Genomic DNA, 12,706 nt, shown 5'->3' on the forward strand with positions numbered 1-12,706 from the left:
TAAATCAACTGGTGCCAGAAAGTTAATCCTTCCAGTACTTATCAGCTGCTGTATAATACAGAAGAAGTTCTTTTATTTTTGAATTTCTTTTCTGTCTGACCACAGTGCTCTCTGCTGACACCTCTGTCCATATCAGGAACTGTCCAAAGCAGGAGAGGTTTGCTATGGGGATTTGCTTCTACTCTGGACAGTTCCTAACATGGACAGAGGTGTCAGCAGAGAGCATTGTGGTCAGACTGAAAAGAAATTCAAAAATAAAAGAACTTCCTCTGTATTATACAGCAGCTGATAAGTACTGGAAGGATCAAGATTTTTAAACAGAAGCCATTTACAAATCTGTTTAACTTTCTGGCACCAGTTGATTTAAATAATAAAAAAAAAAATTCCACTGGAGTACCCCTTTAAGCAGTGTTTCCCAACCAGTGTACCTCCAGCTATTGCAAAACTACTTTATATCGACTCCTTTTTCCCAGTAGTATTATGGCCCCCATTCAGGTAGGTTACATATGGTTTTATGTTTATTTGCAATATAAAATAACATAGACTGCAATGCTAGGAGTGCCGAGAGTCCACCATCCACTGGTCTGATATGGACGGATTATCCTAAATGAGTAAGAGAAGTGCGAATCCATCCACGAGACAGCCGCAGGTATTGTCTGCTGACATGTTTCTGTTATTAGGTGTGTCAATTTATGGTGTGCTGTTCCTGAAAGATCAGCCATTAAGGCATCGTCTATTATTAGTTGACACGTTTCATTGCTGAGCGCCACATTCTTCCCATAGGTACCTGTTCCCAATTATATGCACCATCATCCCCCAGCTATGTACTGTGATCAGGACAGCAGACATAGCAGAGATGAGTTTATTATCTGCGCCTTATTACAACTTTAACAGTTATGAATGTTTACATGCAGTCCTATGTAAAAAAATTAAAAAAAAACACTGACAACACAACATTTGCCAAATCACAAACTCTGCTGCACTAGACAATCCCAGCTCTGCTATATCTGTCAGTGGTTCCAAACAGCGTCAGCCACAGGCACCAGGGAACACTCCAGCGAACGAGCTTGTGCCATAACCATTGGCCCCCCGTTATTTCTCTCTGCTATCAGCCCCGGTGTAATTACTGTCATCTATCATGTGACACCCGATTAAATGGATATGCATTATTGATCACGATGTGACCCTCGGCATTCACATCCCTATAATAACAGAGAATACAATCCATGAAATGATGAATAAAGGCAGCCATACACTGGACGAATGCCACAACACTGACTAGTGATGTGTTGAGTCAGGACACAATTTTATTTTTATATTTTTTTGTATTTAAAGTGTACCCGTCGTCAACAAAAACTTTTTAAATAATGTAGATTTGTAGATATGTATATTTGTAATATACATTGGTTAAAAAATAAGTATATTTTTTGTCTCTGCAGCTATTACGTGTGTCTCTATAAGGAGTCCAAATACAGGAGGTGTGGGTGGACAAGCAGGGGGCTCTGTGTGCCGAGGACAAGCAGGGCTCTGTGCGCCGAGGACAAGCAGGGTTCTGTGCGCCGAGGACAAGCAGGGTGCTCTGTGCGCCGAGGACAAGCAGGGTGCTCTGTGCGCCGAGGACAAGCAGGGGGCTCTGTGCGCCGAGGACAAGCAGGGGGCTCTGTGCGCCGAGGACAAGCAGGGGGCTCTGTGCGCCGAGGACAAGCAGGGGGCTCTGTGCGCCGAGGACAAGCAGGGGGCTCTGTGCGCCGAGGACAAGCAGGGTGCTCTGTGCGCCGAGGACAAGCAGGGGGCTCTGTGCGCCGAGGACAAGCAGGGGGCTCTGTGCGCCGAGGACAAGCAGGGGGCTCTGTGCGCCGAGGACAAGCAGGGGGCTCTGTGCGCCGAGGACAAGCAGGGGGCTCTGTGCGCCGAGGACAAGCAGGGGGCTCTGTGCGCCGAGGACAAGCAGGGGGCTCTGTGCGCCGAGGACAAGCAGGGGGCTCTGTGCGCCGAGGACAAGCAGGGGGCTCTGTGCGCCGCGGACAAGCAGGGGGCTCTGTGTGCCGCGGACAAGCAGGGGGCTCTGTGCGCCGCGGACAAGCAGGGGGCTCTGTGCGCCGCGGACAAGCAGGGGGCTCTGTGCGCCGAGGACAAGCAGGGGGCTCTGTGCGCCGAGGACAAGCAGGGGGCTCTGTGCGCCGAGGACAAGCAGGTCTCTGTGCACCGAGGACAAGCAGGGCTCTGTGCACCGAGGACAAGCAGGGCTCTGTGCGCCGAGGACAAGCAGGGCTCTGTGCGCCGAGGACAAGCAGGGCTCTGTGCGCCGAGGACAAGCAGGGCTCTGTACGCCGAGGACAAGCAGGGCTCTGTACGCCGAGGACAAGCAGGGCTCTGTACGCCGAGGACAAGCAGGGCTCTGTACAATGAGGACAAGCAGGGCTCTGTACACTGAGGACAAGCAGGGCTCTGTACACTGAGGACAAGCAGGGCTCTGTACACTGAGGACAAGCAGGGCTCTGTACACTGAGGACAAGCAGGGCTCTGTACACTGAGGACAAGCAGGGCTCTGTACACTGAGGACAAGCAGGGCTCTGTACACTGAGGACAAGCAGGGCTCTGTACACTGAGGACAAGCAGGGCTCTGTACACTGAGGACAAGCAGGGCTCTGTACACTGAGGACAAGCAGGGCTCTGAACACTGAGGACAAGCAGGGCTCTGTGCAGTGAGGACAAGCAGGGCTCTGTGCAGTGAGGACAAGCAGGGCTCTGTACACTGAGGACAAGCAGGGCTCTGTACACTGAGGACAAGCAGGGCTCTGTGCAGTGAGGACAAGCAGGGCTCTGTGCAGTGAGGACAAGCAGGGCACTGTACACTGAGGACAAGCAGGGCTCTGTACACTGAGGACAAGCAGGGCTCTGTACACTGAGGACAAGCAGGGCTCTGTACACTGAGGACAAGCAGGGCTCTGTACACTGAGGACAAGCAGGGGGCTCTGTGCGCTGAGGACAAGCAGGACTCTGTGCGCTGAGGACAAGCAGGGCTCTGTGCACTGAGGCTCTATGACATGATACAAGCTAACACATCAGGATGATTGACAAGCCAGTAGTCTGCACAGAGCCCTGCTTTTCCCGCCCTCATTTCCTATATTTGGACTCCTCATAGAGACACACATGCAATAGCTGCAGAGACAGCATTCCCCCCCCCCCCCCAAAATATACACAATTTTTAACCAATGTATATTACAAATATACATAAAATATTATTATCTACATTATATAAAAACTTTTTGTTGACAGGTACACTTTAAATTGTCGCACATTTCTAAGCAATGCGAGTTTGTGTGCTGCTTTTGTTGGAGTTTTTGGCACCGCCTGTTTCAGAAATGTGTTCTGTAGAAGCCAAGTTCACTTAGGCAGATGTAGTAGACACAAATTTTCAGAAAAAGTTTCTACATTTTTAAGCAAGGTCATATAAAAAGTCTCATCCTCCCACCACCACTGACATGGTGTAAGAAAAGGTTGTCAACAATGCATATGAAGCAAGTATGCTAACATTACTCATTCATTTTTTTATTACACATCATTTTATAGAAACGGAAGCCTTATGTTGGTGGGAAGGTTTATTTTAAACACACTGCTCAAAAAAATAAAGGGAACACTAAGATAACACATCCTAGATCTGAATGAATGAACTAATCGTATGAAATACTTTCATCTTTACATAGTTGAATGTGCTGACAACAAAATCACACAAAAATTATCAATGGAAATCAAATTTATCAACCCATGGAGGTCTGGATATGGAGTCACACTCAAAATCATAGTGAACAACCACACTACAGGCTGATCCAACTTTGATGTAATGTCCTTAAAGGACAACTGCAGCGGCATTACACTTATCCCCTATCCACAGGATAGGGGATAAGTGTTTGATCGCAGGGGGTCTGACCGCTGGGACCCCCCCCCCCCCCAATCTCCCTAACGGGCGCCGCCATAAGCGCTCATGGTGAGCACTAAGGCACGTAGCTTCGACCTAGAGGTCGACAGTGATGCCCCGTCTCCTCCCCGTCCCCATACAGTTCTGTGGGGGATGCGGGGAGGTACGAATGCTGCCTCTCCCATAGAGATGTATGGAGGAGGCGTGCCGGCCGTAACGTCATGCTGCGGCTGGCACGCCCCCCTGCACGGGAGAGCCGCAGCCCCGTACAGGAGATCGTGGGGGCTGCAGCGTTCGAACCCCCGTGATCAAACACTTATCCCCTATCTTAGGGATAGGGGATAACTGTTTGTAACGCTGCAGATGTCCTTTAAAACAAGTCAAAATGAGGCACAGTAGTGTGTGTGGCCTCCACGTGCCCGTATGACCTCCCTACAATGCCTGGGCATGCTCCTGATGAGGTGGTGGATGGTCTCCTGAGGGATGTCCTCCCAGACCTGGACTAAAGCATCCGCCAACTACTGGACAGTCTGTGGTGCAACGTGGCATTGGTGGATTGGTTATGTCCCAGATGTGCTTAATCGGATTCAGGTCTGGGGAACGGGCGGGCCAGTCCATAGCATCAATGCCTTCCTCTTGCAGGAACTGCTGACACACTCCAGCCACATGAGGTCTAGCATTGTCTTGCATTAGGAGGAACCCAGGGCCAACCGCACCAGCATACGGTCTCACAAGGGGTCTGAGAATCTCATCTAGGTACCTAATGGCAGTCAGGCTACCTCTGGCAAGCACATGGAGGGCTGTGCGGGCCCCCCAAAGAAATGCCACCCCAAACCATTACTGACCCACCGCCAAACCGGTCATGCTGGAGGATGTTGCAGGCAGCAGAACGTTCTCCACGGCATCTCCAGACTTTGTCACACGTGTCTATTTTTATTATATATATATATATATATATATATATATATATATATATTATTAAATACTGTTGCAAATATGTATCAATGCACCTGTGATAATGTTATTTTTGTTTTTAGCTGTTTTTTTCATGGTGTTAGCACATAAATGTCACAGAAAGTACAAAGTTGCCAACAAAATCCCATCACTGTCCATGTAAAAGTCTCTACTCTGTATGTATAATGTCACTCTCCAATGTCACAACAAAATAGTCTTAACTAAAAAGTAGCAAAAAAAACAACACACGAGCAAAAATTATCTACCAAAAGCCACCAGTTAAACAGAAAAGCCTATATCAAACAGTGTGTCTACATTTGATGCAAAACTACAATTCCTAGCATGCCCGGACAGCCAAAGGCTGTCCGGATATGCTAGGAGTTGTAGTTTTGCAACAGCTGAAGACACGCTGTTTGGAAAACACTGGCCTACAGAAACACCATTTAACAAAGCAATGTGACCCTATGATAAATAAGACAACCAAAAATGATCGTGTAATAAAAGGGTTCAGCCACCTCAATATTGATAAATCTCCCCAAATGTTCCTTCTGTGCATGTTGTATATGGAACAAAGTGTCAACCTTGTATCGTGTCACTTTTACTGATCAGATAAAGCATGAGATCACTGAGATCATCAGAAGTGACTGTGTGTACCATAGAGTACTATCACTGTCCATCCACCATTATAAGTGACTGTGTGCACCATAGAGTACTATCATTGTACATCCACAATTAGAAGTGACTGTGTGTACCATAGAGTACTATCACTGTCCATTCACCATTAGAAGTGACTGTGTGCACCATAGAGTACTATCATTGTACATCCACAATTAGAAGTGACTGTGTGTACCATAAAGCACTATCACTGTCCATCCACCATCAGAAGTGACTGTGTGTACTATAGAGTACTATCACTTCCATCCACCATCAGAAGTGACTGTGTGTACTATAGAGTACTATCACTGTCCATCCACCATCAGAAGTGACTGTGTGTACTATAGAGTACTATCACTTCCATACACCATCAGAAGTGACTGTGTGTACTATAGAGTACTATCATTGTACATCCACCATCAGAAGTGACTGTGTGTACCATAGAGTACTTTCACTGTCCATCCACCATTAGAAGTGACTGTGTGTACCATAGAATACTATCACTGTACATCCACCATTAGAAGTGACTGTGTGTACCATAGAATACTACCGTATCACTGTCCTTCCACCATCAGAAGTGACTGTGTGTACCATAGAGTACTATCACTGTCCATCCACCATCAGAAGTGACTGTGTGTACCATAGAGTACTATCACTTCCATCCACCATCAGAAGTGACTGTGTGTACTATAGAGTACTATCACTGTCCATCCACCATCAGAAGTGACTGTGTGCACTATAGAGTACTATCACTTCCATACACCATCAGAAGTGACTGTGTGTACTATAGAGTACTATCATTGTACATCCACCATCAGAAGTGACTGTGTGTACCATAGAGTACTTTCACTGTCCATCCACCATTAGAAGTGACTGTGTGTACCATAGAATACTATCACTGTACATCCACCATTAGAAGTGACTGTGTGTACCATAGAGTACTTTCACTGTCCATCCACCATTAGAAGTGACTGTGTGTACCATAGAGTACTTTCACTGTCCATCCACCATTAGAAGTGACTGTGTGTACCATTGAATACTATCACTGTACATCCACCATTAGAAGTGACTGTGTGTACCATAGAATACTACCGTATCACTGTCCTTCCACCATCAGAAGTGACTGTGTGTACTATAGAGTACTATCACTGTCCATCCACCATTAGAAGTGACTGTGTGTACCATAGAGTACTATCACTGTCCATCCTCCATTAGAAGTGACTGTGTGTACCATAAAGTACTATCACTGTACACCCACCATCCGAAGTGACTGTGTGTACCATAGAGTACTATCACTGTCCATCCACCATCAGAAGTGACTGTATGTACCATAGAGCACTATCACTGTCCATCCACCATTAGAAGTGACTGTGTGCACCATAGAGTACTATCACTGTCCATCCACCATCAGAAGTGACTGTGTGTACTATAGAGTACTATCACTTCCATCCACCATCAGAAGTGACTGTGTGTACTATAGAGTACTATCACTTCCATCCACCATCAGAAGTGACTGTGTGTACCATAGAGTACTATCACTGTCCATCCACCATTAGAAGTGACTGTGTGTACCATAGAGTACTATCACTGTCCATCCACCATCAGAAGTGACTGTGTGTACCATAGAGCACTATCACTGTCCATCCACCATTAGAAGTGACTGTGTGTACCATAGAGTACTATCACTGTACACCCACCATCAGAAGTGACTGTGTGTACCATAGAGTACTATCACTGTCCATCCACCATCAGAAGTGACTGTGTGCACCATAGAGTACTATCACTGTCAATCCACCATCAGAAGTGACTGTGTGTACCATAGAGTACTATCACTTCCATCCACCATCAGAAGTGACTGTGTGTACCATAGAGTACTATCACTTCCATCCACCATCAGAAGTGACTGTGTGTACCATAGAGTACTATCACTGTCCATCCACCATTAGAAGTGACTGTGTGTACCATAGAGCACTATCACTGTACACCCACCATCAAAAGTGACTGTGTGTACCATAGAGTACTATCACTGTACACCCACCATCAGAAGTGACTGTGTGTACCATAGAGTACTATCACTGTTCATCCACCATCAGAAGTGACTGTGTGTACCATAGAGCACTATCACTGTCCATCCACCATTAGAAGTGACTGTGTGTACCATAGAGTACTATCACTGTACACCCACCATCATAAGTGACTGTGTGTACCATAGAGTACTATCACTGTCCATCCACCATCAGAAGTGACTGTGTGCACCATAGAGTACTATCACTGTCCATCCACCATCAGAAGTGACTGTGTGTACTATAGAGTACGATCACTTCCATCCACCATCAGAAGTGACTGTGTGTACTATAGAGTACTATCACTTCCATCCACCATCAGAAGTGACTGTGTGTACCATAGAGTACTATCACTGTCCATCCACCATCAGAAGTGACTGTGTGTACCATAGAGTACTATCACTGTCCATCCACCATCAGAAGTGACTGTGTGTACCATAGAGTACTATCATTATACATCCACCATTAGAAGTGACTGTGTGTACCATAGAGTACTATCACTGTACATCCACCATTAGAAGTGACTGTGTGTACCATAGAGTACTATCACTGTCCATCCACCATTAGAAGTGACTGTGTGCACCATAGAGTACTATCACTGCACATCCACCATTAGAAGTGACTGTGTGTACTATAGAGTACTATCACTGTACATCCACCATTAGAAGTGACTGTGTGTACCATAGAGTAATATCACTGTCTATCCACCATTAGAAGTGACTGTGTGTACCATAGAGTACTATCACTGTCTATCCACCATTAGAAGTGACTGTGTGTACCATAGAGTACTATCATTGTACATCCACCATCAGAAGTGATTGTGTGTACCATAGAATACTATCATTGTACATCCACCATCAGAAGTGACTGTGTGCACCATAGAGTACTATCACTGCACATCCACCATTAGAAGTGACTGTGTGTACCATAGAGTACTATCACTGTACACCCACCATCAGAAGTGACTGTGTGTACCATAGAGTACTATCACTGTACACCCACCATCCGAAGTGACTGTGTGTACCATAGAGTACTATCACTGTCCATCCTCCATTAGAAGTGACTGTGTGTACCATAAAGTACTATCACTGTACACCCACCATCCGAAGTGACTGTGTGTACCATAGAGTACTATCACTGTCCATCCACCATCAGAAGTGACTGTATGTACCATAGAGCACTATCACTGTCCATCCACCATTAGAAGTGACTGTGTGCACCATAGAGTACTATCACTGTCCATCCACCATCAGAAGTGACTGTGTGTACTATAGAGTACTATCACTTCCATCCACCATCAGAAGTGACTGTGTGTACTATAGAGTACTATCACTTCCATCCACCATCAGAAGTGACTGTGTGTACCATAGAGTACTATCACTGTCCATCCACCATTAGAAGTGACTGTGTGTACCATAGAGTACTATCACTGTCCATCCACCATCAGAAGTGACTGTGTGTACCATAGAGCACTATCACTGTCCATCCACCATTAGAAGTGACTGTGTGTACCATAGAGTACTATCACTGTACACCCACCATCAGAAGTGACTGTGTGTACCATAGAGTACTATCACTGTCCATCCACCATCAGAAGTGACTGTGTGCACCATAGAGTACTATCACTGTCAATCCACCATCAGAAGTGACTGTGTGTACCATAGAGTACTATCACTTCCATCCACCATCAGAAGTGACTGTGTGTACCATAGAGTACTATCACTTCCATCCACCATCAGAAGTGACTGTGTGTACCATAGAGTACTATCACTGTCCATCCACCATTAGAAGTGACTGTGTGTACCATAGAGCACTATCACTGTACACCCACCATCAAAAGTGACTGTGTGTACCATAGAGTACTATCACTGTACACCCACCATCAGAAGTGACTGTGTGTACCATAGAGTACTATCACTGTTCATCCACCATCAGAAGTGACTGTGTGTACCATAGAGCACTATCACTGTCCATCCACCATTAGAAGTGACTGTGTGTACCATAGAGTACTATCACTGTACACCCACCATCAGAAGTGACTGTGTGTACCATAGAGTACTATCACTGTCCATCCACCATCAGAAGTGACTGTGTGCACCATAGAGTACTATCACTGTCCATCCACCATCAGAAGTGACTGTGTGTACTATAGAGTACGATCACTTCCATCCACCATCAGAAGTGACTGTGTGTACTATAGAGTACTATCACTTCCATCCACCATCAGAAGTGACTGTGTGTACCATAGAGTACTATCACTGTCCATCCACCATCAGAAGTGACTGTGTGTACCATAGAGTACTATCACTGTCCATCCACCATCAGAAGTGACTGTGTGTACCATAGAGTACTATCATTATACATCCACCATTAGAAGTGACTGTGTGTACCATAGAGTACTATCACTGTACATCCACCATTAGAAGTGACTGTGTGTACCATAGAGTACTATCACTGTCCATCCACCATTAGAAGTGACTGTGTGCACCATAGAGTACTATCACTGCACATCCACCATTAGAAGTGACTGTGTGTACTATAGAGTACTATCACTGTACATCCACCATTAGAAGTGACTGTGTGTACCATAGAGTAATATCACTGTCTATCCACCATTAGAAGTGACTGTGTGTACCATAGAGTACTATCACTGTCTATCCACCATTAGAAGTGACTGTGTGTACCATAGAGTACTATCATTGTACATCCACCATCAGAAGTGATTGTGTGTACCATAGAATACTATCATTGTACATCCACCATCAGAAGTGACTGTGTGCACCATAGAGTACTATCACTGCACATCCACCATTAGAAGTGACTGTGTGTACCATAGAGTACTATCACTGTACACCCACCATCAGAAGTGACTGTGTGTACCATAGAGTACTATCACTGTACACCCACCATCAGAAGTGACTGTGTGTACCATAGAGTACTATCACTGTCCATCCACCATTAGAAGTGACTGTGTGCACCATAGAGTACTATCACTGCACATCCACCATTAGAAGTGACTGTGTGTACTATAGAGTACTATCACTGTACATCCACCATTAGAAGTGACTGTGTGTACCATAGAGTAATATCACTGTCTATCCACCATTAGAAGTGACTGTGTGTACCATAGAGTACTATCACTGTCTATCCACCATTAGAAGTGACTGTGTGTACCATAGAGTACTATCATTGTACATCCACCATCAGAAGTGATTGTGTGTACCATAGAATACTATCATTGTACATCCACCATCAGAAGTGACTGTGTGCACCATAGAGTACTATCACTGCACATCCACCATTAGAAGTGACTGTGTGTACCATAGAGTACTATCACTGTACACCCACCATCAGAAGTGACTGTGTGTACCATAGAGTACTATCACTGTACACCCACCATCAGAAGTGACTGTGTGTACCATAGAGTACTATCACTGTCCATCCACCATCAGAAGTGACTGTGTGCACCATAGAGTACCATCACTGTCCATCCACCATCAGAAGTGACTGTGTGTACTATAGAGTACTATCACTTCCATCCACCATCAGAAGTGACTGTGTGTACTATAGAGTACCATCACTGTCCATCCACCATCAGAAGTGACTGTGTGTACTATAGAGTACTATCACTTCCATCCACCATCAGAAGTGACTGTGTGCACCATAGAGTACTATCACTGTCCATCCACCATCAGAAGTGACTGTGTGTACTATAGAGTACTATCACTGTCCATCCACCATCAGAAGTGACTGTGTGCACCATAGAGTACTATCATTGTACATCCACCATCAGAAGTGACTGTGTGCACCATAGAGTACTATCATTGTACATCCACCATTAGAAGTGACTGTGTGTACCATAGAGTAATATCACTGTCTATCCACCATCAGAAGTGACTGTGTGTACCATAGAGTACTATCATTGTACATCCACCATCAGAAGTGACTGTGTGTACCATAGAGCACTATAACATACATGACAATTGTCCTCCATGATGGTAAGAGATGTCCTCAGACATGGCATGCTTTAGAATACCCATCAGTGACAGCACAGTGTATAGTGACAGCCCATTGTATCCCACCTGTCAGCCTCCAGCAGATGTGATGCCCAGCGCTCCCTGGTGACAGCGTGGACACCTCCTTGTGTACATCCAGAGAACACAGCCCATACATGTACAGTCCACTCTTCTCCCGCTTACCTGACTTGCTTTATGGAACTGCTTCTTCAGCCCCGCCACTGACATGGTGCCAGCAGCCTGTGGATCAGCAGCCGTCACTATAACAATAGTGGAGCGGTGTACGCGGCTCTTAGCACACAAGATCCCCGCCGCTGACGGACAACTGAGACGAGCAGCGGCAGCAGACGCCTTGTCCTCGGGGGAGACGCCCCTCTGCTGTGATTGGACGAGGTGGGGCATGCAGATGAGGTGGGCGTGGTCTGCTTAGTATTGAGTGGTGTAGTCATGGTTGTAGAGATGGTATTGTGAGAGCGGAGCGTGCGGCGGCGACGTCACCTGTGTACAGTGTGTCATATATACATATACAGTGCCAGGCTGTGTGTCATGTATACATATACAGTGCCAGGCTGTGTGTCATGTATACATATACAGTGCCAGGCTGTGTGTCATGTATACATATACAGTGCCAGGCTGTGTGTCATGTATATATATATATATATATATATATATATATACACAGTGCCAGGCTGTGTGTCATGTCTACATATACAGTGCCAGGCTGTGTGTCATGTCTACATATACAGTGCCAGGCTGTGTGTCATGTCTACATATACAGTGCCAGGCTGTGTGTCATGTATACATATACAGTGCCAGGCTGTCATGTATACATATACAGTGCCAGGCTGTGTGTCATGTATACATATACAGTGCCAGACTGTGTGTCATGTATACATATACAGTGCCAGGCTGTGTGTTATGTATATATATACAGTGCCAGGCTGTGTGTCATGTATACATATACAGTGCCAGACTGTGTGTCATGTATACATATACAGTGCCAGGCTGTGTGTCATGTATATATATATATATATATATATATATATATATATATATACATACAGTGCCAGGCTGTGTGTCATGTATACATATACAGTGCC

The 12,706-nt window shown here is 45.6% G+C and overlaps 1 protein-coding gene across 1 annotated transcript in view; it reads right to left on the minus strand.

Moving 5' to 3' along the window:
• SH3GL3 (SH3 domain containing GRB2 like 3, endophilin A3) overlaps nucleotides 1–11,983 on the minus strand; it is a 107,242-nt gene extending 95,259 nt beyond the window's left edge. Inside the window, exon 1 of the mRNA XM_056572147.1 lies at nucleotides 11,790–11,983. Within this exon, the coding sequence (XP_056428122.1) occupies nucleotides 11,790–11,834 (45 nt within the window). The 5' untranslated portion in view covers nucleotides 11,835–11,983. The remainder of the gene's footprint in view (nucleotides 1–11,789) is intronic.
• Between the last annotated feature and the right edge of the window lie 723 nt (nucleotides 11,984–12,706).

Source organism: Hyla sarda, chromosome 4 (assembly GCF_029499605.1).
Source record: "Hyla sarda isolate aHylSar1 chromosome 4, aHylSar1.hap1, whole genome shotgun sequence".
NCBI classification, from domain to species: Eukaryota; Metazoa; Chordata; class Amphibia; order Anura; family Hylidae; genus Hyla; species Hyla sarda.